Below are 27,154 nucleotides of genomic sequence, written 5' to 3'. Positions count from 1 at the left end.
CAGGTAAGGAAAAGACTTGGTGGGAAGAAGGTAGAATGACAACACAGATAATAAATCCGCTGCGCTCCTGATGGGAAGAGAATGTATTCAGAATATGTCCAAGTGTTTTGATGTATGATGGAAAGTTAAAGGAAATACAACAGAGGAAACATTTCACACTTCAAATTTGTTGCCATGGCAGTCTGCACAGCTGTTTTTGTACATTTAGGTTGCTTTCGCTTGGAAAAACTCTTGCATGATATAGTTAAGAAATACACAAGGTTTCGCTCACCAAAAGCTGTAAAAATTAATCTTAGAGCATATGTTTCAGATTCATCAGTGTGTTGAGCACCTTACAGCTGCAGAAACTTAGGCAGAAGTCAGTCCTTCTTGAAGTCCTGACTTAGCAGAAGAGCTGAGAGTGGCACTTAGCCAGGCTCTGCCTTTGTTTTCTGTTTCCCAAACTGTGCCACTGCAGTATACAGCTCATGAGAAGGTCTCCAGCCTGGCCACTCTCCTGCTTTTGTTTCTAATGAGCATTGGTAAGTAAGTTTTCAGCTAAGTAGATATCCACAGCACACACACACGCACACAAAAACATCAAACCTTTTTTTTATGTGTGTTCTTTCCCCTTTTTTGGTACAGGTGTCATATTTTTGTGGTATCCTTGGGGCTTCTCTTCCTATTTGATAGTTCCTGTGACTGTTCCAAACCGTAGTTGTCTTCACCAAAATCTCTCTGCATGGACAGAAAAGGGCTGATTCTGATGCTGTGTTGGTCTGGCAGGCCCTAGTGTAACCCCGTTGACTTGCTTGCTTGTACCCGATCAGCTGAGGTTACTTGCATTTACGTAGTTCATTCACCCTTCTCGAAACTGTAGGCTTGTGAACTTCTCATGGAGCTGCATTCTCATTCAAAACCCTCCCCCTCTATGTTGTATAAAGGGAGTTCAACTGACCAAGATGTTAAATACAGCCTGTCTCGTTAAGTGTAATGGTTATATCAGAAAGGTCCGAGGAATGAAGCATCAGAAGGTCACTACTCTGCTTAGAGATGTTCTCCAATAAGTGTAATAGAAAATTCTCTTTAAGCCTTTGTGTGGAAGTAAAGACATCTTATCTGATACTAGTCTCTGACTAAGCAATAAAATGTCACACTCCCATTTTGCACGGTTAGCGTTTTGATTTATTTTTCACTGAGACAGCACCCAGAAGTAGTGCCTTGGCCTGTTTTTTTCTACAAGGAATGTACCAATAACCATTTAAAGTAGTTTACTTTTACATGTCATCATCTGATGCTTTACAGAAAATTCAAAGGGAACTAATTAATAACTTTGAAAGTACGCCCATGAAAATATTTTCATATGTTGTGTTAACTAACTGATCCTTGGTGGCTGGTCTCTGGTTATGTGCAGTAATAAATGTATGACGGAGCATATTACCCTCCTAGAGCTAAGTTTTCTTTGGGGTGTCAGACGTATTGGTGCTTATATTAAGTTCTTCAGGGAACCAATTTCTGCAGGGAGCTGATTTCCAGCATCTCAGTTGTGACAGCAGAAAGAGGAGGAAGCGACAAGGACATGGCCAACGTACGCGTTAGTCACCAGCCCTGTATTTCTGGCACAAATTACTGGCCCATGAGTTGCAGGATTCTTTATGCTGAAAAAAGCTGGGGCGTGTGTGCCATTTTACCTTCATTCACAGCTAACTTCATGCCGATGCATAATTAGATATTAATGATATAAAAATTATGACCTAGAAAATCTGATAATTTAACATGCCTGGTTTGACATCCAAGTCATGCAGCTTATGATGCTGTGATTCAGTGAAGCAGCACAGGTTTAACCTTGTCTACAACAGGCTTTCTATCAAGAAGGACCCCCAAAAATCACACCTCTTACTGACCACATAGGCTTTAATATTTTTTATTCTTATGAGCCAGTAGTTTATTTGTGAAGCTTTGCCTGAAGTCCATTCCTGTAGTTTTTTGATATAACATGGAAGACCACAGCTCTTTGTTTTAAGTAGAACCAGAAATTTTCTAGTGGTTGGTCACGTTCTTTCATTAACCGAACATTGTGCCTTCAGAGACCACCTCAGCTTGATTCTCAGATGGAAACTTTGGAAGCCAGGGCCCCTGCTAGGTGAAGCAACATGAAACTGTTTTAAACTAGCTACGTTAGTACCTTCAGCAGAAGCAGAGACAAACATCTTTGTTAGTTCACTGATTTGACTTAATTGGATAGTCAGGAAGAGGGCTGTAAGCCATAGATCATCTCAAATATTAAGTTTAATTTTGTGAGAAAATAACACTGTTAATAATGGCACTTAAGTAGTGCTTTCTTTCTAATGTACAGTATATACACACAGAAACATACAGTACACCTTACTGTTCAGAGGTTTACATTTAAACGATACACTTTGAGAAATAATTTAATAAATTCTTTGCAAATTCTTTTTACATCAGTAGGCTGATTTTTATCTTGCATATATACAGTATTTTATTCATATTTAATTAAAAGCAAAATAGACAAGCCCCTATTTACAAAGTTACCAGAAACCTTCGGGTATTGAAATGGAAAAGGACCCGTTCTTGAGAACTTGGTATATTAAAGATTTGCTCATAAAAGTTCCTCTATAGTTATGTTACTGTGCATTTCCTTGAGTATTTTAATGTACTTGCTCGTGTACTGTTTTTATATAAATATTGCAAAGTTTTTGCTTTGTGGGATATTGCTTTTGAAGAGATACCATGTGAGGGCACTGAAATTAAGTTCTGAATTTCCTTACAGTAGCAGTCAGTTGCATGGCACAGTTTCTTTGAGGCAACTAATATACCAAATTAACTCTTAAAAATCTGAGTTTGTATCAGTTTTGTTCATTGAAATATAAAACCTGCTTGCCTACACGATTGCCATCACATTTAATGTATTATCAAGGATACACACAAACATACTCAGCTCTGCTGCTCAACTCTGGTCTTTCTAAAGAAGGATCTTTAGGAAAAAAATCACAATTGAGGTTTCAGGGGTAAATTATATAAAACTTGCTCTTTCTCCATCTCTAGTAGCAGCTTCCATTTTTCTGAGCAGTTGCATTTGTAATGTCAAATCACTGGGTGGAATTTGTGTGGGTGTGACAGAGTCAGTCTAGCAGCTAAATGTGAGTGGTGCACAGTCTCAAGGACCAAGCATGAAAGGCATCAGAGGAGCAAAATAAAAATTAAATAAAGTAGCACATTTAGATAGAGAACTGAAAAAGATGAGGAAAAAAAATGAAGAAAGATGATGAGAGACATGATCTGAAACCAGGAATTTAGTGCAGGGAGAAAGGAACAGAAATAAATGCAACAGTCCGTGAGGCACAGAAAGTAAGGTGTCGTAGGAGAAGGGGGAAATGGAAGCAAGAAAGCAGCATATGAGTTAAACTTGCCCCTAGTGCTGCCTGCTCAGCCCCTCCGTCCTGGCAGGGTCCCAGTTCTGGGATCCTCCACTCGCACCAGATAAGCCAGTTCCTCCCGGCTGGAATTCGTCTTCCTGCGTAATGGGTCAGAATTTCTTTAACAGCTTTTACGTGAGAGATTTAACGTGGTGCTTGAGGGAGCCTGGGATCCCTTGGGTGGGATGAAGAGCCAATTTGTTCAATGGTTCCAAGGAAGGGTTTCTGGGGAACTTGGGTGGAAGTGAGTGCTTGAATGCTTACAGTGAGTGTAGCTCGCAATACTTAGAACCTCTCAAGAGAAGAAACAAAACAAAAACCCAATGGTTTCCAAAAAAAAAAGCCAGTATTGTGTTGGCATAGAGGCATAAATCAGTGTGTGAATTGGACACAGCGATAAGGAAAGGCTTCCTTCCTTGACGTGGTTTTAATCAGCAGGCTAAAGCTATGAAGTAAAGTGGTGTAATTGTGCTGGCTAGCTTTCACAGGGAGAAACCACCACCGAAATAAATGACTTACTGTATAGGGTTCTAAGGGTTAACCAGATTCACTAAGATATGAAATGCTCTTGAAAACTAAAGAGTCTTCCACTGGGATGTTGGTAACTTAAGGGATGATTGTATATGAATCAGATAAGCAAAAATGGCTGTGGGAAGAAATGGCTTGGGTAACATGGAAAAGAAGGAAGATCTGAAAAGACTGTTCCTCATCCCCTGCCCACGTAAAACTGAAGCATGTCTCCATGCTGATAAATTAGGGTCAATTATGAGATAAGATTGTGCAATGGAAAAGGTTTAATTCTGTTTCTACTCCATGGTTTTTCCATACCAGAGGCTCAACATGCCACAGTTGTTGATTGAAGTCATGTGGAGTAAGCTGTGTTGTGATGGATGAAGTAATGAAATGATTTATTGCAGGGTCAGTGACAAAGATGCCTCGCTGTCCCCAGGCTGGTGGGAGAATATCAGATTAACTTCTACCCCGTCCATTATTAACAACGCAGCAACAGCTACAGGGGCAGCAATTCAGTTTGCTATTGTGAGTAACTTTAGTTTTTTTTTCCTGCAGCAACGTTTGTATTTCTCATGTATTTCATACACTCTGAACTGTAGAATTTGGCAATCTGGATTGGATTTCTTCATCCCCATTGTGAAATACAGAAACTATACTTTTACTGTGTATTCAAGAATCACATTGGGAGGCAGTCCATTTTTCACAGGTCAGCAAAAAGCTGATCTTGACTGGAATTTATACCTATCACTCCTATTTTAAAATCTTGTAAGTATTGAAGGATTTTGTATGGTTTCCAAACTTCCAGTGATGCCCTAGATTAAAGAGATTTCAATTGATTTGTTGCAAACATATCCCTTGAAAATACAAAATGTTAATCATAAACATATTTATTTTTAAGACAATTACTCTTGTTACATGAACATATGTGGACCATAACACTTAGCCAGACGTTCTTTACTACTTGAATTTTGATTTAACTTTGTAAACCACTGTGTCCTTCATTTTAATATGTGGGATAAACATCTCTCAGTTCCCCTAGAATTAGTTAATAAATATTTCTGAATTCTTGAAATGTCTTAGGATGCCAACAAAGCACTGGAAGAATAAACAAGTTTTTGTTAATTGTTATATCTAAAAAAAAAAAGATTTACTGCACATGTTAAAAACTTAGGTTAGTTTGTGTGAGAATATAATTTCTGAAAATAGTAAATTAGAGATCTTTTAGAGGGAATTCAGTGACGGAGAAAGAAATTAAATAATTTAATTTATAATTAACATTTACTATTTGGACATGTATAATTGGATAAAATGATCTTTAGTAAAGATCATTATATCATCTTCATTGAAAAATACTATTTACTTCATCAAGAATAGCACTGTTAATTCTTTGTACAGAAAATAAGGTAATACCTTTTCCTCTACAAGATACAAGGTGCTGTGTATTCGGTCAGTACTTCAATAAACTGCTTAGCGATTTCTTCAGACAAGAATATTAGAATGATGAAGACAGAGCTTACGCTTTGTAACCAGTTCAGTGCACTGAAAATATTAGGTGTCACAGGAATTACAGCACATAGGCCAGAGTCTTACAAGATCTCAGCAAATAATTAACTATTTGAAAATTAAGACTGTTTCATTAATTGAAGGCTCCTCCAAGGCTCCTCCAAGTCTCCTGGTTGGGACTGTCACATCAGTGACTTTGGGTGCCCACACAGCAGTAGCAGTCTGAGTGCTGGTATGCTGGTATACTACGTCCTGCAGTAACAGCACCAGTGTTTTTTTATACCTATGTCATAACTTGCTGTACCACTGTGCGTTCGTGTGAACACCCTTGACTTCCACAGTGTATCTTTTTAAGCAAACGTCGTAGTTTGTTAGGAAAGTTTTTGTTAATGTATCTGTAGAGCAGAGGCATTACAAAGCTGCTTGAGAAAGCCAAGAATTTGGATAAAATCTTGGTAAAATGTAATATTCGACTGTAATTTTCATCTGCAAATCTTCCTTGTGCATAAGTAAATGTGCTTACCAAAAGGGTAACATAATAGGGTGTCCATAAGGTGAACTGTGTACAGACTGTGGCAATCAAAAGCCTGTGCACTGATGGATCTAATCGTCCAGTGTCTTGATCCAGTGGTGTAGCCTCTTTGCGTATTCGCAAGATCAATATAAGTGCATAGAGTACCGCGACAGCTGGTACAACATACCCGATAAAGACCATGATGGCATCTGCTGCCTCTTTGTTCTGCATCTTGGAACATTCAATTATTTTAGTGGATACGTGATTGCAGACGTAGAACAGAAGAGATGAGAAACTTGTCAGCATGGCTCCACCCCATATGAATCCACAGACATGCTTGGTGTTGTACACACTTGACATATAAGTTCTAGGTAGAGCGCGTTCAATGTAGTAGTCCAGACTGAGTAACGTCGTAGAGTACATGGTAACTAAAGATGAGACGTTGAATAAAATAAGCAAGGTGATATAAACTTCGTTGTTAGAATTCCAGATGGCCCATTTTGTATTGGCAAGACCTAGAAGGTACATTGGTGCCAGGGTGTTGATGATGAGACCGGCAATGGCTATGTTGACAAAGTAAACGTCTGGCATCGTCATAGTTGCTTTGTTATACAGATTAACCAGGACCAGCAAGCCATTGTAGCAAAGGCTAATTGGGAAACATATAATGAGGTAGAGTAGGGACAAGATGGAAAGCACAAAGTGGAAGTCATGGCAGAGATGCTGGTCCTCACTGTTCTCGGTACTATTTAAGGTTTCACAGCTCCACATAGTGATTTTAGCTCTTGTATCTTCTCTGCTGGTTACCAGCTTTCCTGTGGAGAGAGAAATAGTAAAAGTAGTATTGAAATAGTACATTGTAAGTGAAATGGAATGTCGTACGAAGAAAACATTTTAAAGATGAAGATCACACAGTTCATGTAACTGATGTATTTCAGGTCAGTGACTGAAATGCCTTTCCATCTTGTTAGTCTGTAAGAAAGTAATATATGACTCAAAGTGTCAGGTGACTAGTAAGTAAATGTACCAAAGTTTTAATTTTTTAAAATGAAATTAGTGGTGGATGAGTCGATATAAGATATTCAACAAAAGTAAACCATAAGCTGTACATCTTTAAAAGAAATACTGGTGTAATATATGAACATAAGTACTTTTTAAAAAATTATGAAACAGTGCCTTTAATGTATCTAATACTATGTTAAAGTATTTGCTGAAGAATACAAGAGGAACTACAAATCTCAGCAGTAAGATGGGGAATGGAGTTCTCTATGGTGTTATGTGGTAAATACAAATAACCTCTCTTAGAGAGCTTCCTAAGAGGCACATCCAAGGCAGTATGATGAATATATTTTGTGTCACTGATAAAGCTAACAAAGACTAGAGGAAACTTGGAATTGAGGTGGAGACTTTTTTTTTTAGTAAGTCTGTTTGTATTCAGACTTCTGTAACCATTTAGTTCTGAAAAAACAATGGACCTCTGTAGTTTAGGGAACCTAATATCGGGGCAGCCTGGCTTTCCAAAAAGGCAAGAATTAGTTATCATTTCCTCTCAAAATAGCTTGAATTCTTTAAAAAGTATGCTAATGTCAGTAGTCATTGTCCAGCTATCTTTGCTTTATTATCAGAAAAGAGATAACATTTTAACTGAAATCAGTGGACTTCTCAAAGCAATCATGAAAAGTCTCTTTCCAAAGCACAAAAATAAGTAATCTCTAAAACACAACTGAAAACATGCAAAGCCTTAAAATCATGGGTATTATTCCTGCCAGGACATTTCTGGGACAATGTGGAATTTATGTGGCAGGTGATTTCCCATGTCAAGCGTAGCCTCAGATCATCAGATATGCAGCATTGTTTGCTCTTTCCTTTCAGCACGTATAGAAAAGCATAAGTACACATAAATGCATTCTTTCCAGAGAGAGAACAAGATTTAATCAAATCCACAATAAACGTTGTGCAATTACAATGAATGTTACTAGACAGCATGCTACACTCAGTGAACCATATGCCTAAATGATACAGTATGGGTTTTGTAAGCATAAGATCTTCCACGGTTCCATCTCTCTAGCGCTAATCCTTTGACACTTAGCTGAAGTACAGGATTTGTTCCAGAATCATGTCAGGTTCCATTTTTATTTCCTGCTGCAATTACTTGGTGTGTATTTTTTTTTTCTAAATACCACAGTCCATGCCAGATACCAGGCTAAAATGCAGTAATTTTAGCTGGCCAAACACACTTTTATTCCACTGTCATATATTGAATTTTCTCAGGTAAGGGATTTCTGTGGCAGTAGTGCAAGATGTAGTTCTGATGTATTCAAAGCTTTCCTTTACCTCTGTGGAAAAACTTACTTTTGTTTGTTTTCTCAAATCAGTTCTCTAGCTGTAGTATTGCATAGGTGTACAAACTGTAATATCATCATGGTGCCCTTCAATCCTCATACTCTTTTTTTTATCACTGAAAGCAACCCAGTTCGTTTTCAGGAAGAATCTGTTGTTTTTAAATCTTTTAAAAAAGGAAGAGACAAGCTGCCTTGCCCAGTTGAAGGTGACCAAAATTACGTCTCACTGAACTGCTAAGGCTCAATTCAGCCAAAGCAGCAGACTGGAACGAGGTATTGCAAATACATGCATTACAGTGAGCGCAAGGTGACTAAGCACCGGCACGGATACAATCACGTAATTCCATTATGCAGGTTTATCCTTAAGCACGTAACTTCGATTACTCCAGACTGAATTACATCAGCCACAGACTACCTGCCTGTGTATTGTCTCAGAAAGAGATCAGCACTCTTTGCTGCTAAGATTTATATTTTACATAGCGGTGGGATGTCTCGTGTCCCAGTTTGTTGTAATTACCCCTTTTTACCCAGCTCCTCTAACTGCAGGTAAATAAGTTTAATTTTAATGACAGCAGCGGTAGGAGACTTGTCTGACAGTAATGTTACGAAATCTTACAGATCTTACCTCAGAAACAAGCAAAAATGAAATCCCTGTTAAAAGTACTTTCTGAAGAGACCTTGTTAGCAACTTCTGGACGATGCCAGGCAAAGTTCCTACTGCTGATGTCCCTCTAACACAGCGTTCATCTGTGCGGGCACTCAGCCCACGGCTCGCCAGCTCCTGCCACAGAGGCAGCCCCGGCCTCCAGCCGCAGCCTGGCCAGGGCCTCGCCATGCTTCAGGGGCAGGAGCTCTCCAGAAACCCCAACTGAGCGCTTCTCCAGCGCCAGGCACCTTCTCAGCCCCGGCGTGGCTGTGTCGTGGAAGCCGATGCTGCGGTGCTGGTGTTTGTGCTGCCTTCTGACTCAGCCAGCCCCAAACGCTTCCCCCTCTCATTTCAGCCGGGTTTACGCTTTTATCACACTGCGAATCAAGGTCAGGACTTGAAAGGTGGAACCGAGAGGAAGGCGAGTCCTCCCGCCCGCTGCTCGTGGCCCTCTTACCTCCCGCTCCATCTCACGTTCCTCCGTGCCGCGGGACCCGCGGGCGCCCCGTCTGCGATGAGGGGAGCCTGACGAGACGCCTCGGCCTTCTTCTCCGGGGGCACATCGCCTGCCGCCCCACGGCGCGCCGCACGCTGCACTTGTTTTTCCCCCGGTGACTTACTCACAAGTTTGTGCACCGCCAGGCCCCTCCCTTTCGCTGTTTACAGCCCTTTTTTTCCAGAAGTGAGAGGCCGGGCTGGCAGCCGAGCGAGCTGCTGGGGTGCGCTCAGCCGCAGGGCTTCTCATTCACGGCAGGCAATGCTGGGGCTGCAGCAGCGAGCAAAGCTGGCAGGGGACTATCAGATGGAGACGTTTGAGAGCCCCTTCCCTGCCACCGACAGCTCTTGTGCAAGAGCATGTGCTTTATTTTTAACCTGTGGTAAGAATATACAGCATTGATGTTTCAGTTTTCTAGGCGATACATCCTGGACAGGCAGAATATTGTGTTAAGAATCACCCAAGTGCTTGTCCTGCTTTACAAAGGTGACTTGTAGCAGGTAGGAAGACGAGTTTCTGGGTGTTTGAATGTGGAGATGGCTTTGGTGTTGAGAAGAGGGATTAAAATAAGACCGGTCCTCACTTTGTGATGGTGTTAGGGATTCCGCACTGTCTCCTTTTTTTGGTAAGTTGAACAGAGGGTTGTGCCCAGTATTCACACCACACACAATTAATGATGTATGTACTCTCTATCCTTAAAATGAAGCATGTTCATGCTGTCTTTTGAAAAGTTTTGTGCTGTGGATTGATAGTTTATTGCATATTGAACTGTGTACTGTGGATGTTCTGTTGGTCGTATGGGAACTCCTCAGGCTCACAAACTGAAGTCATTTCCTCCATCAAAGTATGGTTTAATGGATAGTGACAACTGAAACTGAGAGCTGCCCCCATTTTCCTAAACTATTTACCTTATATTTAGAGATTCTGAGTTCTCATTCTGCAGCAAATAAACAGCAAAGAAAAATCCACTAATTAAAAATTAAATTAAGCAGGTGTTTATGGGGTAAATACCAGAGAAACGCTAAAAATGGTTAGTCTGTGTTGAGTTGCCCTTTTCAGTGCAGTTTGTTTTTATAGACAAGGTCAGTGCTTCTTGTTCCATACCTAACAATTCACTATGAATGTTGTAAAGCCACTGTAGCGCCTAAATAGCAGAGGATTCATATATTTCTTTTTGATATGTAGTCCACAGACAAAATTAAACATGCCATGAATAACTGTGTTACAGACTGTGCCATCCAGTCTTGGCTGCCTCAAAACTTCAGAAGGACTTTAATCATCTGAAGTTCGCTGGGGAAACAGCAAAGTAGGCAAGGTATTAGCATAGAAGTACTTCTAAAGCTTGGATAGCTGGATGGAAGCCAGTTTTTTTACATGTCATAAAAATTAATGGGGATTTTATTTAGATAAAAATCTACACATAGACTTGAGGAAAATTTCTTACAACATGCAAAAAGTTAAGAGCACTTGGTGGCAAAAATTATTGTAGAAAAAATGCATAAAGTAAACTTCAGTTAATGAGTAAGAAAAAATCAAGTGCTGCTTTGTTCTACTATAGAGTCCATAGCTGTAATCAGTCGTTTTCTTCAGAAATACATAGGGCAGCACCAAGTTGCAGAGCAGGTTGGTTAACAGTTTCAAGCATGACCATTCTGCACTGATTATTTTATTTGATGTAAAAAGAAACAAAACACACACACACACCTTTATCCTACTGTAGCACTGTCTCATACTGTGCAGTTTAGAAAAATAAATGCTTTAGTCTACTGGCCCTGTTGAGTTATCATCTATACATGAAATAGCTCTTACCTAGGTAATCTGACCTCTGAATATGCATTTTGACAAGCTGTAGTATCATTACAAGCTATATGTAGCTAATAAAGCTGTTGCCAACAAATGAAATCTCTAAAGAGGCCTAAGATTCATACTTTCTCTTCTAGAGTTCCCAAAGGATCTCTTAATTTGTACAGAGACCGAAAACAAGGAGTATTGCACAGGAAAGGCTGAACAGAGCTTTGCTCCACCGCACAGGCTTGTTCGGGTGGAAGATGAGAGAACTAAAGGGCTTTGCCAGACCTGTGCATATATGCATGAGCCATGACTTAGTAGATTGTCAGCTACTCATCAGGGTTTGTAAGGTGCTTTTAGAAAGTGACGTGCTAAATATTATTTATGGATTAATCCCTAACAATTTAAATAATGGATGATTGGTATTTCTGAAAAGTAGCATACCTGCAATTAGTTGGGCCTCAAGAGGAGCGCCCTCTGAAATCTCAAGCGCAAGAGAAAGCCGTGTCATGCTGCTGTTACCTCAAAGTCTGAATAACATGACATTTTTTTTGGCTAACTAGTTTACATACATGCCATAGGGATTAACAGAAGAGTTGTTGGCTGGATATACAGAAAAGTAAAACTAGATTGCCCAGGTTAGACGAGAGGAGAAAAAATGCAGCAGTGCAGGCAAGTAAGGTCCAAATCCACCTTCCTTGTGCAGTCGCTGAGTTGCTATTGTTTATAATATAATGATACAGCTCAGATAAAATGCTTTTAACCTTAGTGTAGAAGAAAATCCTGCTTGATGCTGGGCTGAAAAACAGGCCTCTTCCAACCCTATCATTTATGCCTTCGTGGTGCAATCATTGACCAGTTTGACAGGTGGTATACTTATAATTGATACAGGTTTCATTTTATAATGTAGTTAATTCCCTGCAGTATAACGTGAAAGAAGCCATGACTAAATTGCAAGAATAAATGATGTATAAAGCAGCATTAAATCTATCATTCTGTCTTGGTTGTTCAAAAAGTACTAATAAAAAAGCAAGAGGAGGTCAGTGGGAACAGGGGTGGTTTTCTTCCTTCAGTCTGAGCACTTTCTAACACGGTCCTGCCAGAGGGAGCACAGGGTTGCCAGCCCTGGCAAGTGAATTCAGGGGCACAGCAGACCTTGTGGCCACCCCCTCCCACTGACTGCACCTTTATCTTTGGCTCCTTTTTTTAGCACAGTGATTTGAACAAACAAACAAAACCTAACCTTTGACTCAGCCCATCCAACTGCTGCCTACCCCCACTTCGCTATGCGCAATTGGAGTGCTGTGAGCCTGTTTCCAGCCTTGCAGCTTACTGCCTCCCTTCAGTCCTGTCTTAGTCCTTCAGAGTTCCTTCCGCCCAGATGTAAATGCTTACATACGTTTTCCTCTGTTTTTTCAAAAATCTTGTGTTTCACATCTGTCTGGCCCTTGTTTTCCCCTCTCTCTCTCTCCCTGATGGCTCCATTCCAGTTAGCACTGCACCCCCCATCACCGTTTGCTCATATAACACACGTATAGTGTTATACCCCTCACAGGGGTTCTCAGTATTACATTCTTCACTTCTTTTCTTCTCTATCACTTTCTTAAGAGACATCCCAAGCTGCCTCGGATACATTCTTAGGCATGTCAAGCCAGCAACAAGACCTGCATGTCAGCAGTCACGGTGTATTTCTGTCACATGTGGAGTGAGGACACAGTTGCTCATGCTTCTGAAGTCATTCTTAGACATCATTCATTCATCTTGCTGCTTTTCCAGAAACTCTGAATGCACGGCTACTTGAGAACACTTCAAAATTCAGCTCCTTCCCATGGGCCCCTCTCACTTGCTTTGTGACCCTTTTTATTGTTCGGCAGATGTTCGCAGCCACCATCAGTTGTTTATTCTCTCATTCTATAAGCACCAGCGTTGTGGTAAATCACCCTGCCTTATAGCTGCGGTGTCATTCAGCTCCCACTTCTGTGATAAACTGCTTACTGCTGCTGGCCTGGTAGCAGCCCACTAAATAAATGCAATTTTTTTGCTTCTGTTTCAACGGTTTGTTTATATTATTTTATTATTGCTATATAAATATATATCATTCCCTCTAATATAAAATATTAACAATTTTTCAGCTGCACATTTTGTTTAGATTGTTCATTTCTTTGGGAAACCGAGTGCATTTAAGGCCATGCCAGAACTAAGTTCTCTGCAAATTGCTGTCAACAAATCAGTAAGCATCAAGCGAGTTCGGGTGCTCGTTTGGAAGAAAGAGGAAAACTTATTTTTAGGTAATGGCAACTGTCTTTTCAACACTGTGTCTTCAGGTTCAGAACTGTGTCTTCTGTCAGACTGGAACTGAAGGAATTTCTTCTGTCCCACATTCAGAGATGGATGCTGTCTGCCAGGCACATCTGCCATCCCAGCTAAATCCATCCCTTTCCTGCTGTTCATGCCCCCATAGGGCAGCCTCAGCAGGAGCTGGGTTGCAGCGGATGCCCAGGGTTCTGCAGGGGTTAACTCTGTACGCTTGGTTGTGTTGTTCCCTTATCGCAGTGCCCAAGTATCAGATGAGTGAGTATGACTGGTCTCCTGCTCCACCTCTTCCCGACTTTCGCTGTATCACTGAATTCCCAAAGAGTCTCTGCATGGAAAACATGACAGACCTTTTCTTCAGCGGGTATTACAGCGAGAAGGGATTTGCCAGAGAGTAGACAGTGGACTTATATCATGGAATTGTTGTGGCTCAAGGTTTCATTACTGCAAGAAGTGGGATCTCTTACTTTTGTGCGCTTGTAAAGGAAGGCGTGTCCACTAGGCTAAATAATTTCATGTTCAAGTGAATCAGTGCATATGCAGTCATTACCTGTGTTTGTCTACAAGCCTTAGCTGCCTGGGTTTCTGAAATAAGTCACAATTTTTAGATACCCACATATCTACTTGGTAATATTTTTCTTTAAAAATTGAGTTATTTACAAAATTAAAAGGAGCTACTTTACTAGTACTCATACTCCCAGTAACTTACAGTGTATTAAATAACAATAATAATTAGAATGACCGTAGTATTAGAAAATAAGCTTCATAAGGGGTTCTGAATTCTGGATTTTATAAAGCTAGTTGGACTATGAGAAATGACAGCTTCTAAATGTCAGCGGAGCAGACGGCTCCGTTCCATGTTCAGTGTGATCAGCCAGTTAGTGCTGCCCCTCCAGCTCCTTGCTCATGCTGTGGGGGCACATGGAAGCCGATTTTGATACAGCTTTCCTGCTTTAAAACTAAGTAGCAACAAATCTAAAGTAAAAAAAGTTCAGCATCAATTCAGATGAATGAAAATTGTTCTGCGCGTTGTTTGGTTTTGTAATTGGTTCAGTGAAAGCCTTTAAGAAAAAAAAGCTGTAACCTGTGGCACAATTTCCACTATGCTTACAACTGGTGAGCCACAGAAACCAGAAGACTTAATTGAAATGTACAAGTTCAGTTTCTTGGAGAGCGCACAAGACCTTTAGCTGTAGCAAATATTTACATTCAATTTAAAACTGAATGTAAGTTGCAGTTTCTTTTAATGTGAAATACTTAAGTCAGTGGGTCAGACAAGGATTACATACACCTTCAGAAAGCACTCTCAATAGCTTGAAGTTAATGTTCAGAATGTAGCAGGGACTCGATAGATTTACACAGAAGCTGCAATTTGTCCCACTGTCTTTCGTGAAACTATTATTTTTTTTTCTGACTTAATGAACAGATGATGGGTGCATGATTCAATAAAGGATCTTTATTATAGGATAAAATTTAACTTTTACCCCCCCAGTATCTACAGATGCCTTAAACTGTAGAATAACATGTCAGTTTGGGGCAAAAGACTGGTTATGGGGGAAAAATGCATTTATGAAACATCTTTTGTGTGTGTATAAAGATCAGATCTTGGATACAAATTTAAAATTTTCTGTTGAGACCTTTTTAGTATTTTAGAAAAGAGGAAGTCACAAGACAGCTTTATGCTAAATTTCTTTGTATAGATCATTTGCAACTCTTCAAGATGGCAAGTGGCCAGATCTCTGAATTTCCAGTGTTTTGGGAGTTGCTCAGGATTCCAGGAGGAAGGATTGTTCATGAACTGAACGTTATTTAAATCAACATCACTCCATTAAAGACCAATTCTCAGCTTTCAAAATCAGTGCAAATTATCCCTATTCTAGATATCGGGGACTGAGCTCATCCCAGTGACGGAGCGTCAGAGGCACCAGCCCTGCTGGGACTGCCCTGTCGGTGAGCCAGCATGGTGAGCTGGCAGGGTGGAACCAGCAGGTCTTATCTTATCTCAGCCCTCTCCTTGCTGGCTTCACCCGTGCTTGGGGTTTGTGACGGAGCACTGCTCGGAGCTGGCAGCGTGGAAACATTCCTCACAGATATTTTACTGCCAGTTGCAGACTGACAGGAGGCACAGATGGTAGTTTTCCTGGAAACCATAATATAATGTCATTTCCTATTAGAAGCATAAGTGAAAGCTGACTCGGTGACTTATCAACAAGAGATCACGTTGGCTGTGTAGGACACTTGTGAAACACTCAGATTGCAAGGACCAGGTTTCCAGTAAATCCAAAAATATTGACATAGTTCTTTCCCATATAACGCTTACAAGAGTCACTATGAAACTGGATTGAGTTTAGAGTTTGAAGGGAATAATCTGCCCCAGCAGCTGTAATGTGGCTGAAATGACTCCAGAATCTGTCACATCCATTGAAGATAGCAGATACCTTCCTGATCATTGTCAGCAAAAGTCTGAGACATCTTGTTCTGGATGCTCCTACGACTTTTCACTTCTCTTGCGTGCTGAAGGAAATACCAGTTCCTAGCTGCCTCTGTGACTGAGATGAACTTGCCTATTTGCTGATTTCATCTTATTCCATTTATAGTGTCTGGAGACAGTATTTTCACCGAACATTTTAGGAGGGTTAGTGTAATATTAATACTGATGTAAGGATGGCTATTATTAGACTGTAAGATCTGGAGTAGGAGCTTTCATTTACGAGGGGCTTGAAATTAACTGAGGCATCTCACTGCCACAAACAGGTGGTGATTTGTCCTGCTTGTCTTGTGCAGCTTCCCATTCCGCTTCATCAGTGACAGGGATTTTTACCTGTTGTTCATCAAAATTCTCTGTTGATAGTCTTGATGTCTTGTAGAGCTCCCTGTAGCACCTACATGTACGGGTTGATCCATCAAACTCCAAAAAGCCCATAATGACCTTTACCACCTTCTGTTCTAGGATGCTTGCCAAGCCTTGGACAAGCGTAAGTATTTGATGTTCTGTCACTTGACTCCTTGGCTATGCTTTCACAGGTGTGTGGGTGGGAATGCTTCCTTGGTTATTTTTAACGGAGCTCATTTCTTCTGTGCGTGTCAGTATGAGGCCACACAAGCATTTCCAATGGCAGAAACCACACGTACTTTGTGAGGACGAGCAACGCGTGAAGGGAGTCTTGGACCTGTGTAAACCTTGGCTCTCTGAATCAAGTCTGCCAGTACAAAGATATCTGTGGAGTTTTATCTCAAGTATACTACCTGTAACTGCCTATTACCCTGCATTCTGTCCAACCCATGGTATTTTGGGAAGCATTGCTTAGGATTTTTACACATTCCTGGGAGTACAGCCCAATAAATGACACTGAAATAAATTCTACAGCTTACTAATTGAACTTTATCAATTCACATGTCATTAAGCAATTATTGTTGTTTTTTTTTTTTTTTCTTTGAACAGGTTTATTATTATTATTTTCTTCCAGTTCCCAATAGGTATACACCTTATTAAAAATCTTTCACACCACAGTAAGCCAGCACAACTCCTGTAGCAGATTTTGTTACTGCGGAAGTTGCATAGAGCCTCAATTATGAATTTACTTTGTATATCTGCTTCCTTCTGTGCTAATGGTTGGAAGCATGAGGAGTAATTAGTTTGTCACAGAGCCAGTTTCTTAGTAATGATTGATAAACGATTGTTTTTACATAGCCCACAGATACAGGGTGCATACGAACATTAAACCACAGTTTGTGAGGAGGTCGCTGGAGCCAGCTAGCCTATCTTCACTTAAATGAACATTGCATGTTTTAGCTGTTATGGAAAATTTACAGTATACTCTGATAAAGCCTTATCTGCTGTTCAGATCCTGAACACAGCAGTTAAAGTGAGTCATTCAGACATGCAGATCATGATCATAGATGTTCACATGAATCACTTTGTCCAGACGTTCAATCAACTTCTTTTTTCATCTTTTCAGAATCAGTTCAAATTCTATTAAAATCCCTGCAAATCCAAAGCAAATCCTGTTTTGACTTAAATGATGGGGCCAATCAAATACGTGAAGAATATGATGCTGGCGTAAGAAGTAGTATGCTGCCTTTTTATGCTGCTTTAACATTTTTATAAAAAGGACATAAAGTTCATTTGACAGAGCCCTAAAGCGAAGTAGGTCTTGTGCTAAGTACAGTAGAAAATAGATTTGCAAATATCATGGTGATTAGCATAGTTAAAAATGCTTGTGGAAGCTAAAAAAGACAGCAGTCATTCTGCTTATTTAAAGCTTCTGCTGAAAGGAGGAAATTTTTAGTGCTTTGAAGTTTGCCTTTGGCTTACCTTCTTTTGTAATATAAATGAAAATGCAGCTTAATTGTAATTAATTAGTTAATTGGCTATTTCAGTGTCTTCTAGCTGCTTTGCAGTAATATTTCACAGTATGGCTTGCTGTGTGTTTTATTATTGTGCTATGAATAGAAGATTCGTAAGTATCTCACTTTCACTGATAACTGTTCTGCTTTATTAAAGGCTAATTAGATTAATTTTTGATCAGTTCTTCTGCTTCATGTCTGTCATACTGTTCAGGATTTAATGTAAACTAAAATTGAAGATCTCCTATATTCAGAGCATTTAATAATAAAACCTTACAAGCACATACTCAGTACATGCAAGAAACAGTTAAGTGAGAAGTGCAACCTGATGTACAAGAGAATGAAAATTGATATGCATAAGAAAGCCTACTGTAACTTTCTTTTAGACAAGTAGATAAAAATAGGAAACAGTATCATGAAAAGTTTAAACAATTATGTTTTTCCTAAACAACTGACATCTAAAAACTGAACACTGATTTGTAAAGATGGAGCTACTCATTTTCATTCAAGGTACATTATTACCAGTTGTTTCCAGACTCAAAAAAAAACAACAACAAACAACAAACAAACAAAACCCCACAGAAGTAATCTAAAAGGTCAACTTCTTAAAAAATCTCACCTGGTAGGCACCCCCTTGCAGCTTCTGGATGGCTGGCAGAAGCATTTTGCCCATCGAACCAGAACCTTTAGAAAGTAAGCTCAGCAGAAACTCCAATCTCTCATTTCTCTAGCAAGAGTAAACAATAGGGAGGCTTAGAAAACGCCCGCTGACGGCTGCACCAGCCCTGTTCGTGGCACCGAATCTGTATTTACATGTGACTTCCCCTGCACATACATACACATAATCTTTTAAGCTTCAGCTGCACGCTGCTATTGGCGGAGAGGGCAGTTGCAAAAACAAGGCATCCACAGTGATATCTCAAAGTGATTAAGTCCGAAGGGTGAAGGGGGTGTTAATCATAGGGCCTGATCCTGCCATAAGGCCTATTTTGTTTACTGTATTCACAACTGTCATAGGATTTTGTTTTGTTTTGTTTTTTAGCTGAAAGGACATTACTGTGGTTTGAGAACAGTCCAACCCTTGGTATAGCTGCATAGCAGGGGACTGATAGTGCTGGGGGGAGCTGCTTTGGTACCAGAAAAAGAATTTTTACCAGAGAAGTAGCTGTTCAGCAAAGCTGTGCATGCTAACAGTACAACAAACCCTGAACAAAGTGAGCCAAACTGGCAAAAATACTGTGTTTGTAAAATTTGGTTTTCCTTAGAGCTTCTCCTCATGGCTCCATTTGTCAGGAGCCAAACCCTTCCCACCTTCAGACACCAATGCTACATAGCAAAAGCCTGTAGCATCCACCTGGCCTCTGTAGAGTTTAGACAGAAACCAGCATTAGAACTGAAAAAGAGCCAATGTATACTTTAAAAATACTTTAATGTAAACCTCGGAATTATTTTAAGCATGCAGAAAGAACATTTTAATTAAAACAAAACAAAAAAAAAAAAGGAAAATGCCACTGCTATATCATTCTTACTTTAATGAGATGATAAGTAAATGTAAATTCCTTCCATTTGAATGAAAAATGTATAATATCAGGATTCTGTGTACTTAGCTTGAATACAAATAGTCCTTAAATAATTTGCCTTTTAAAACTGTAGCGAAGAATTAATTTATGTGTTTTCCTCCCTGCCCAAATCAGGAAGTGTAATGGATGCTTTTACTTATTAACCAAAAAGGAGTTGACCCCTAAAATGTATGAAGAATGTATGTAACATGCTCTTTGGTGTACGTAAAATGTACGTGTTTTGTTATTTTATGCCACTAGTTGTTTATTTTTGCTCTTAAAGCACCTTGTAACCTTAAACTTCACAACAGGACAAATATTTCTGTGGACTTAAAGGTAGCACTTGCGAACTTTTTTGACTGCTAGCGTTTATGATCGATGTAGTTGCCTAGTTCAATTACATTTTCAGTTTGGATAAGCTTTTTTGTTCATATTAAAGTAAAACTCGGTTTTCCATTTTTTGTCTTTATAAAGGTAGTAGCACTGTCTGTAGATTCAACTATTAATTTTGCTGTACTTATAATTTTCCGTGACATGCTCTATTTTGGGTATTTTGGGGGATTTGTCAAACTGATAGATAACAAAGCACTTTTGTAAACTTGTATTTTTATGGGGAGGCAGTGTGGGGCGGTCCAGAATTACGCTTTTTTTTCCCTTTTATTTAATGGTTTGTAATATTTTATATTTATCTCTCTTTTGGTTAAGCCATGATGTGTGGTTTGTTTTGAAACTGAGCAAATACCCCCAAACTGTGCTGATTTACGTTTGATGAAATATCAGTGACGCTTGCCTGCAGAGTTTAAGGCGAAGTGGGCTTTCACTTTGAATTCAGACCTCATAAACTTGAGCGTACGGGCTTTGTGCAGAAGCAACATGCAGCAATTGGGAGGTGGAATTAATACTTCTTCGGTCCCTGGGGAGATCAGCGGGTAATAATGTGGCTCCTGTGCGTCTGCTGCTCCCCTGGCGCTGACAGGCCGCACCATGCGTCCCTTCCCAACACTTTGTGCCTTATCCTGATCGGGTCTGTCTCGCGCTCTTTCCCTGAGGCTTGTTGGAAGGTAAAGGTGTGTGATCTCTACGTGCTGATGCCATGCAGTTAGTGGTGGCTCTGAGCATGGTGGTGGAGGCTGTGGTGCTTAGATGGCGCGGGTCCATCCCTTTGCCGATGCCCTTGGTGTCGCGCTCGCCCTGGTGTTGATTGGGGCCTACCTGTGGGGCTTTGTGCTCAGGCTCGCTCCTGGCCAACAGGCGAACAGGGACGCCTGACGTTTTCCTTTAGTGACTTATTTTTTAATCTGTCTCATCACAAAGTAAGCAAGTGCCTGCCTAGGTGAAGGTGTAGCCCTTTCTGTGGCCTGCCCTGTCAAGAAATTTAGCCCATACTTCCAACACCTTTAAACACAAGGCAGATATTTTTTCTGTGCACATGGTAGAGATTCAACTGGGCAGGAGCACAATGTAAGCATGAGGCATCAACAAAACCACACACACTTCTGCTCTGCCTCCCTGTGAAGGAGAAGATCCTGACCACAGAAGCCCTGGGGGTCTCCTCCCAGGCTTAGTTTTCAGCTGCCTCATGTTGCTGATAGTGGCTTGATGATTGCTGACTTAAATACGGCCCCGAATACAGTTACCATTGCTGGTAGTTCCCTGAAGTTAGCGTGCAGTCATAAAGCTCCTGGTAAGCAGTAGCTGTGTGAGTGTGAAAGGCCTGCTGGAGCAGAGCAGGTTTCTGTGTATGCATACATTGTGGTGGTTCAAGGGATGAAGTCACCACGTGTTTGAGATGCTGATGTTTCTGACACGCTGCTGCAGCTGATACAAACTGATAGACAATTCTGGTAATATTTTGTACTTACAGAAGCTAAATAAGACAAAGATTAGTAAGTTCTTTTCAGTTTTGTTCAGCAACATCATGACTTTCCAAGGTTAATCTTTTAGGAATGCTTAATGCAGTATCTTAGACTTAGGTAGAGTTATTCCAGATGGATTAAACAAATCGTAAGGCTAAAGTAAAAGTAATTATTTAGGACTGTGGTTGCTTGAATATTATTTTTATGAGCTGAAGTGGTTTTGTCGAAGCATCGTTATGACATTAGTGAATTAGTGGCTGTGCATCTGGGCCCTTGTTACCCATGCATAAGTTGTCAGTAAGGAATAGTTACTTAAATAAAAGGGTTATCAGAACTACTCCTCGAGATGCTTCTACTCCTAGCTGAAACGATGGTACCTTCAGAGGAGCTCAAACAGCAGATCAGTTAGTGCACGATGGAGAGATTGCGTTGTGGGCAAAGATCTCCTCATTCCATTGCGCAGATGTTTCCAGTCCCTGACTGACACTTTTTCCTGTTTTTCAGTGCTGTTGTTTTAAGTATAGAACTAAAAAGTAATATTAAGGGGAATTCATTTAGGGCTGTTTATTTGAGTTTTATCTTAGCATGAGAATTCAGCAAGTTTATAGTTGGTCATAACATGCCTGAAAATGCTTTGGTAATCACTTTAAAAAAGAAATAAGAAATTGAATTTGCAAATCAGCTGAAGTAAGGAGGACTTGCAAATTTAAGATAAGTTGCTTTAGAGCTGTCTTTTGCATGAGGACAACTTTTAGTGCCTCTTGTTTTCTAATCTGCTATGACATTTCAGGTTGCATGAACTCTGATGGAAAACTTTAAAGACGAGCCTGCAGTTGTGCCCACGCTGTAACCCAGATACTTACTCCCAGTTCTTTCTTCAGAACCGGCATCCCTATTTTGAGAAACATGTGAGCAGCTTCCCCCTGCCTGGCGGTGCAGCCTTCCTGTTGGCAGGGGCTGCCAGCCCTGCAGCAGTGTCAGCGGAGGGAAGCATGTCTGCGCTCCTGCAGCTCGATTTCAAAACAGGACCACAAAAGTGCACTCCGGTATGGTGCCTTACAGTGAGCTCAACCTGCCGAGACAGGTGCCTGAGTTTTATTTCCCTTGCCCCAGATGCACTGGTACAGGAGGGTCAACCTGCAGTGGGTCAGTGACAAACAGGCTGGGAGAGGAGCGATAGCATCTGCACCCATCACGGCGCCTTCCCCTGCTGACGTGACTCAGGGTGCTGATGTGGTTTTAGCAAAAATCCCTCAGACCTGCTAACCCAGCTAATTCTGAGCGGCTTTCCAGAAGTATTCAGAGCTTGTGATTCCTTTCAGAAAATGCTTTTTATTTAATTATTTTCAAAAGACCACATTTCAGTTTCCAAATTCATGGTTCTCTGCCAAAAATAGGACAGAAACCAATAGTTGCGTACAAGTGGGAATGATAATAATGGGCAAGGCAGGAGTATTTCTGTCTTTTCTATTTAGCAGATCATTTCACTTGGGTTCATTTATATTTGACCTCTAATCTGAATGTCCAAAGCACTGAAATTCACTGTTATGTGGATGTGTTAGAGACCATAATGGCATTTTCATGCATCTTTTGTTTCTGCGTACTTTGGGTAATTTTATTAGCTATTGTTTGAAAATGTCATTAGACATTAAGTCAGTTTATTTAGCTATCATAGGCTAATCCAAACATACAGAAGGTAATACCCGGCTCCTGACCTCTCCTTGCCTGCAGGCTTTCAGATGTTCTTTCTTCTGCAGACCTCAGGTGGTTGGGAAGGGGAAAGGGCTTTCACCCTTTGGGTATTTTGTGAAGACCACAGGACGGGCTGCAGGTACCCCAGCTCGGTTCCCAGCACAGGAGAAAAGGGAGAGGAGATGATTAAGCAAAGAAGTCAAGGGCTTTGCTGTCTTCCTTGATAAATGGTAGGGTGAAGTCTCCCCACCCTTTAACCCTTTTAAAGGTCTTAGATTTAATGCAGCAAGTTTGCATGCTTGAGACTGTGGTCAGCTAGCAGGATTTCATAGCCAGTTGACCATGAAGTACTCCCTCCTCACTTCTAAAATCTACTTGGTTGAACATTACCTCTTGAAGCTTTGCAGATTTGGGGGAAAATTCTTGCACAGAAATCTTTCAAGGTGAGGCTACAGGGGTAAAGGAACTCTTTCTTTTAAAGGATATTAAGAAAGAAAAAAAAAAGTAATATGCCTCAAACATAAGAAATTGAGTTGAAAATCATTTCCTCTAGTTATTCATTTTAATATTGCCACTTTGATCTGTGTGGATTTGCAAATACAATTTATTAATAAATCTCTCCCCCAACAGGTATTTTGATAGTATAAATCTATTGTATTTGCTGCTAATAGCAAACTTTAAAGGGAAGAAAAAAAAACAGAGGAAGAATGCAACAAAAATGTTGACCTCAATGAATAAAAATTGGACTGTTTGTACCATGAGAAAATGAGATAATTATGGCTATAAATTCCTTTGCTCAAAGAATGAAAATAAACAACATACACGCTATGTGGAAACAGGAGAGAGCCATTGCATTAGGACAGATTCCCTGTAATCTTTTCTCCATGGTAATTCTTAATAATGTGGGGATGTTTTTTTAGTTAAGGACTAAAACTGTTGAGAATGTTCCTGGAGTTTGGCAGCTTTGCAAGATGAAAAGGCCTGGTTTACAAACATTCCCGCCCAGGAACATATTTGGGAGCCAGTAATGTGGTGTTTGGACACTACTACTACGAGGAGCATTAGATGCATTTCTTACTGCTGCATTACAGCCATCTGGCAGGTAAGGGCTCTGTTTGTCTCCTGTGAAGGCTTTTTAGAAAGTCTAACTTGGAGCCATTCCACATAAAATTTACTTGAAGGCTTATTCTTCTTTTGGAAAAGAAAAAAAAAAGAAAAAAAAAGAAAAAAACAGGTGACAAAAAAAATACATGTTAAAGGGTTAAACCATCAGTTACATACAGCACTACAGCACCACAAGCTATTTAGGGCCTTTGTGGAGCTTGACTCTTTATTTCTAGATTGAAAATGAATTTTTGTTTTAAGTGATAGTTAAATGGTTTTCTCTGACACAGATTATTTGTGTTTCACAAACCGTATCAGTTCTGTCTATAATGCTCAGCATTTTCTCTAGAGTGTCTAAATCCTACTACAAAGAGTACTTGCTCCTTAGTCTGACACCCAGTAGGGATAAAAGGCTGACATAACATACTACTAACTTGTTATAATTAATTGCATGTTTCTGTACTTAAGTGTGAAGGGTGGAAAGTATTGCTTTAAAGACTACCTACAAAACTGGTGAATGAGCAGCCACTTCAAAGAGAAACATCCAAAAGAGCAACAGAAAGGAAGCTGCTTTTGAATTCCCTCAGTTCCTCCTGGCAGCCCCGAGCTCACAAAAGAAGCAAGAAATGGTGCTTTTCTGTTGTGTTAGTTACACAGCCAGCTGCCAGCAGGTAAACCTGGAGGTGGAGCCACCATATGAGGTTCCTTTTAATAACCTCTGCCTGACATAGATGCTGAAAGTCTTACTTAACTTTCATGGTTTTCTCTTTCTGGCTAAGGGAGGTTCCTCATGCCAACTCTAGACAAGAAACAGACACAATTCTGGAGCCAGTTGTAGCTCTCAGTTGCACTGGCACATACTTGAGATTGAAGCTTTTGCAGTTAATCCAGATTTGTGCTTTACAGCTGAAGCAGCAGGATGGATCTTGGCTTCTAACTCCTTTTTATTTTTCTGATTTCTCTATATACAGCATTGCTGTAATTAAAGAAGTAGAGCAAAGCACATGAAAATGGAAATCTGATTTTTACAAGAGTGCTAAGTTATTTCTTTAGGATAAGTTGAAGTTCCCAGAATTGTGCTTTCACACTAATTGTCCTACGCTTTTTGAGCCTTGCCTGTGCAGCCATGCCCTAGGTTCCTTTAACCAGCACTCCAGCTGCATGCAGCATGTACTTTGTTGCTGCAGATGACAGCTCCAGACTGTTGCCTTCATTCATTCTGGTAATTGTGCTCTGCCCCTGTCCTTCTTAGCCACCCGCTGTGCTGTACACCCTGCACTGACCCAGTCAGCTGCCCGATTGCTGTCTGTCTCCATCACTCTTTACTTCCCACAGCTCTACCAATGGCTTTGTCTTGGCTTTGGGAATTCAGTTTATGATTTACTAGTTCCTTGTGTCTCAAATTCTGGAAGTGTATGTGCACTTCCATTGTCTTCAGGTGTCAACAGTGAATGATCAGGGTGATCATTTAAAGCAGGGTTAGGAGGCAATTGTGAGGGTAGCTATTCCTGATGATACAGTAAGTAAAAAGGATCAAGTGAGTGAATTTGTCATTTCTAACCCTTTCTTACACTTAACATTACATGAAATTAGACCTGGAAAGGAGGGACTTGCAGTAGGTGTGAAATGCTAAAATGTCATCTGTGTCCAGATTCTACAAAACCTTATCATCACTGATTGCCACTGTAAGAATTAAAAGTCAGCTCATGTAGTCCACAGCAGCAAATATTGTCAGACAACGTATAATGGAAATTTGTAAGAGCTAATATTTAATGTCTTAAAATGAGAAGCATCTAGGATAACTCTTGAAATCACTTCACTTGAGTTCAGTATATATTAACAAAAAAATATTAAGGTTAATACTAAAGTACTTTCACCAGATGACTTTAAATTAATCTTAGGATTACCTTAAAAAAAAAAGGAGAGAAAAGAAAAGAACCTTCGAGTACTGGGGACACAGGGCATTCTTCACATTGCTATCTATCACTCTCAAGCATGGCATTGAGAGAAGAATTAGTCAGAAATAATGCCATTTCCATCCCTAAAGCTGTGATTATTTGAATACTGAATGCTTTTAAATGATTTGTTTCAGGCCTTTATAGTACAAATTCACTTTTGATAGTTAGATATTTACAAAAAGGCAGAACAAAACCCCACTGAAGTTAGTAGGTCCCATGGGGCCTGGGGTTCTCTCTCACAGAGCTGGTCACAGTGCTTTTCTTTATCGTTGAAGTGTTTTAGAATGTCGTTTCCAACTAAATATATGTTCTGTATCTGACAGGTGAGGAGTACCAAACTTCAAACCGTCAGACAAAGTGGTTTTCCTTTGTTTTGTTTAGGGAGATCTCTTTGATTATGCTTGTATTTAAAGTGCACTGCTAGGTAATGATAGAACATACATCTGCTTAAACCAAATTCAAAGAGTATCATGAAGTGACACCTGCTTAAGTTTTTAATTAAAGTGACTTAATCTCTAGCGATCTCTACATACATAGGCAGAAAGTAGCTGTGTTTAATGTGTACTTTGAACTGCCATTCATTTAGAAATCAAAGATTTGTAAATGAAACACGGTATGCTAGACATGATGATATTGGACTGGAATCCCTTCTTGTTGGCATAGCCTATTTTTTCTGATGCTGCCAGCCCCTGGGAATACATTCTCATTAAAATTATGTATAGAAGCAAACAAAAAAAGAAAGTTATCTTAAAAAATAAATAAGTGCATATATAGAACATTTTTAAATATGCAAATATATAGAGTTGTTCATGTAATGGGGAATTGCTCCTGCCTTTTGTGAGCAGTGTTCTGCCATTAAACAATTGCACTGTCTGATGAGTTACTGTTTTGAAAAATGACTGTAAAACCATCATGTATTTCTTCTCATCAGTTTTCTAAATTTCAAGTCTCTGGTGGAGTAGGTCAGGTAACTGAATGCTGTTTAATGGTAATCCTTGTTCTTCAGTGGGTAGGGTCCTTAACAGGCTCTGCTTAACTCAGTCATCTCTCCCTGTTGGCAGTGGCAGTGCTTGGCCTTCACTTTCCCTGCTAAAAAGGCAGGGGAAA

The 27,154-nt window shown here is 40.1% G+C and overlaps 2 protein-coding genes across 9 annotated transcripts in view; one reads left to right on the top strand and one right to left on the bottom strand.

Annotated features, from left to right (window-relative positions):
- The window catches only part of CHLSN (cholesin), a 128,662-nt gene that overhangs the window by 36,515 nt on the left and 64,993 nt on the right, over nt 1–27,154 (top strand). The window contains exon 1 of one of the 5 annotated variants that reach the window (XM_072023794.1): nt 4,022–4,454. The exons of 3 other annotated variants lie outside the window; for them this stretch is intronic. In XM_072023794.1, the coding sequence (XP_071879895.1) occupies nt 4,320–4,454 (135 nt within the window). In that variant the 5' untranslated portion in view covers nt 4,022–4,319. Of the gene's footprint in view, nt 1–4,021; nt 4,455–23,874; nt 24,088–27,154 lie in introns of those variants that run through there. One more of the 5 variants, XM_072023797.1, reaches the window with a different exon arrangement.
- The window catches only part of GPR146 (G protein-coupled receptor 146), a 51,536-nt gene continuing 26,269 nt past the window's right edge, over nt 1,888–27,154 (bottom strand). For 2 of the 4 annotated variants that reach the window (XM_005020082.5, XM_038187062.2), the window contains one exon: nt 1,888–6,761. In XM_005020082.5, the coding sequence (XP_005020139.2) occupies nt 5,716–6,717 (1,002 nt within the window). In that variant the 5' untranslated portion in view covers nt 6,718–6,761 and the 3' untranslated portion in view covers nt 1,888–5,715. The other 2 variants (XM_005020080.6, XM_005020079.5) reach the window with 2 other exon arrangements.

This window comes from Anas platyrhynchos, chromosome 15 (assembly GCF_047663525.1).
Source record: "Anas platyrhynchos isolate ZD024472 breed Pekin duck chromosome 15, IASCAAS_PekinDuck_T2T, whole genome shotgun sequence".
NCBI classification, from domain to species: domain Eukaryota; kingdom Metazoa; phylum Chordata; class Aves; order Anseriformes; family Anatidae; genus Anas; species Anas platyrhynchos.
This window is presented reverse-complemented; position numbering and strand designations above follow the sequence as displayed.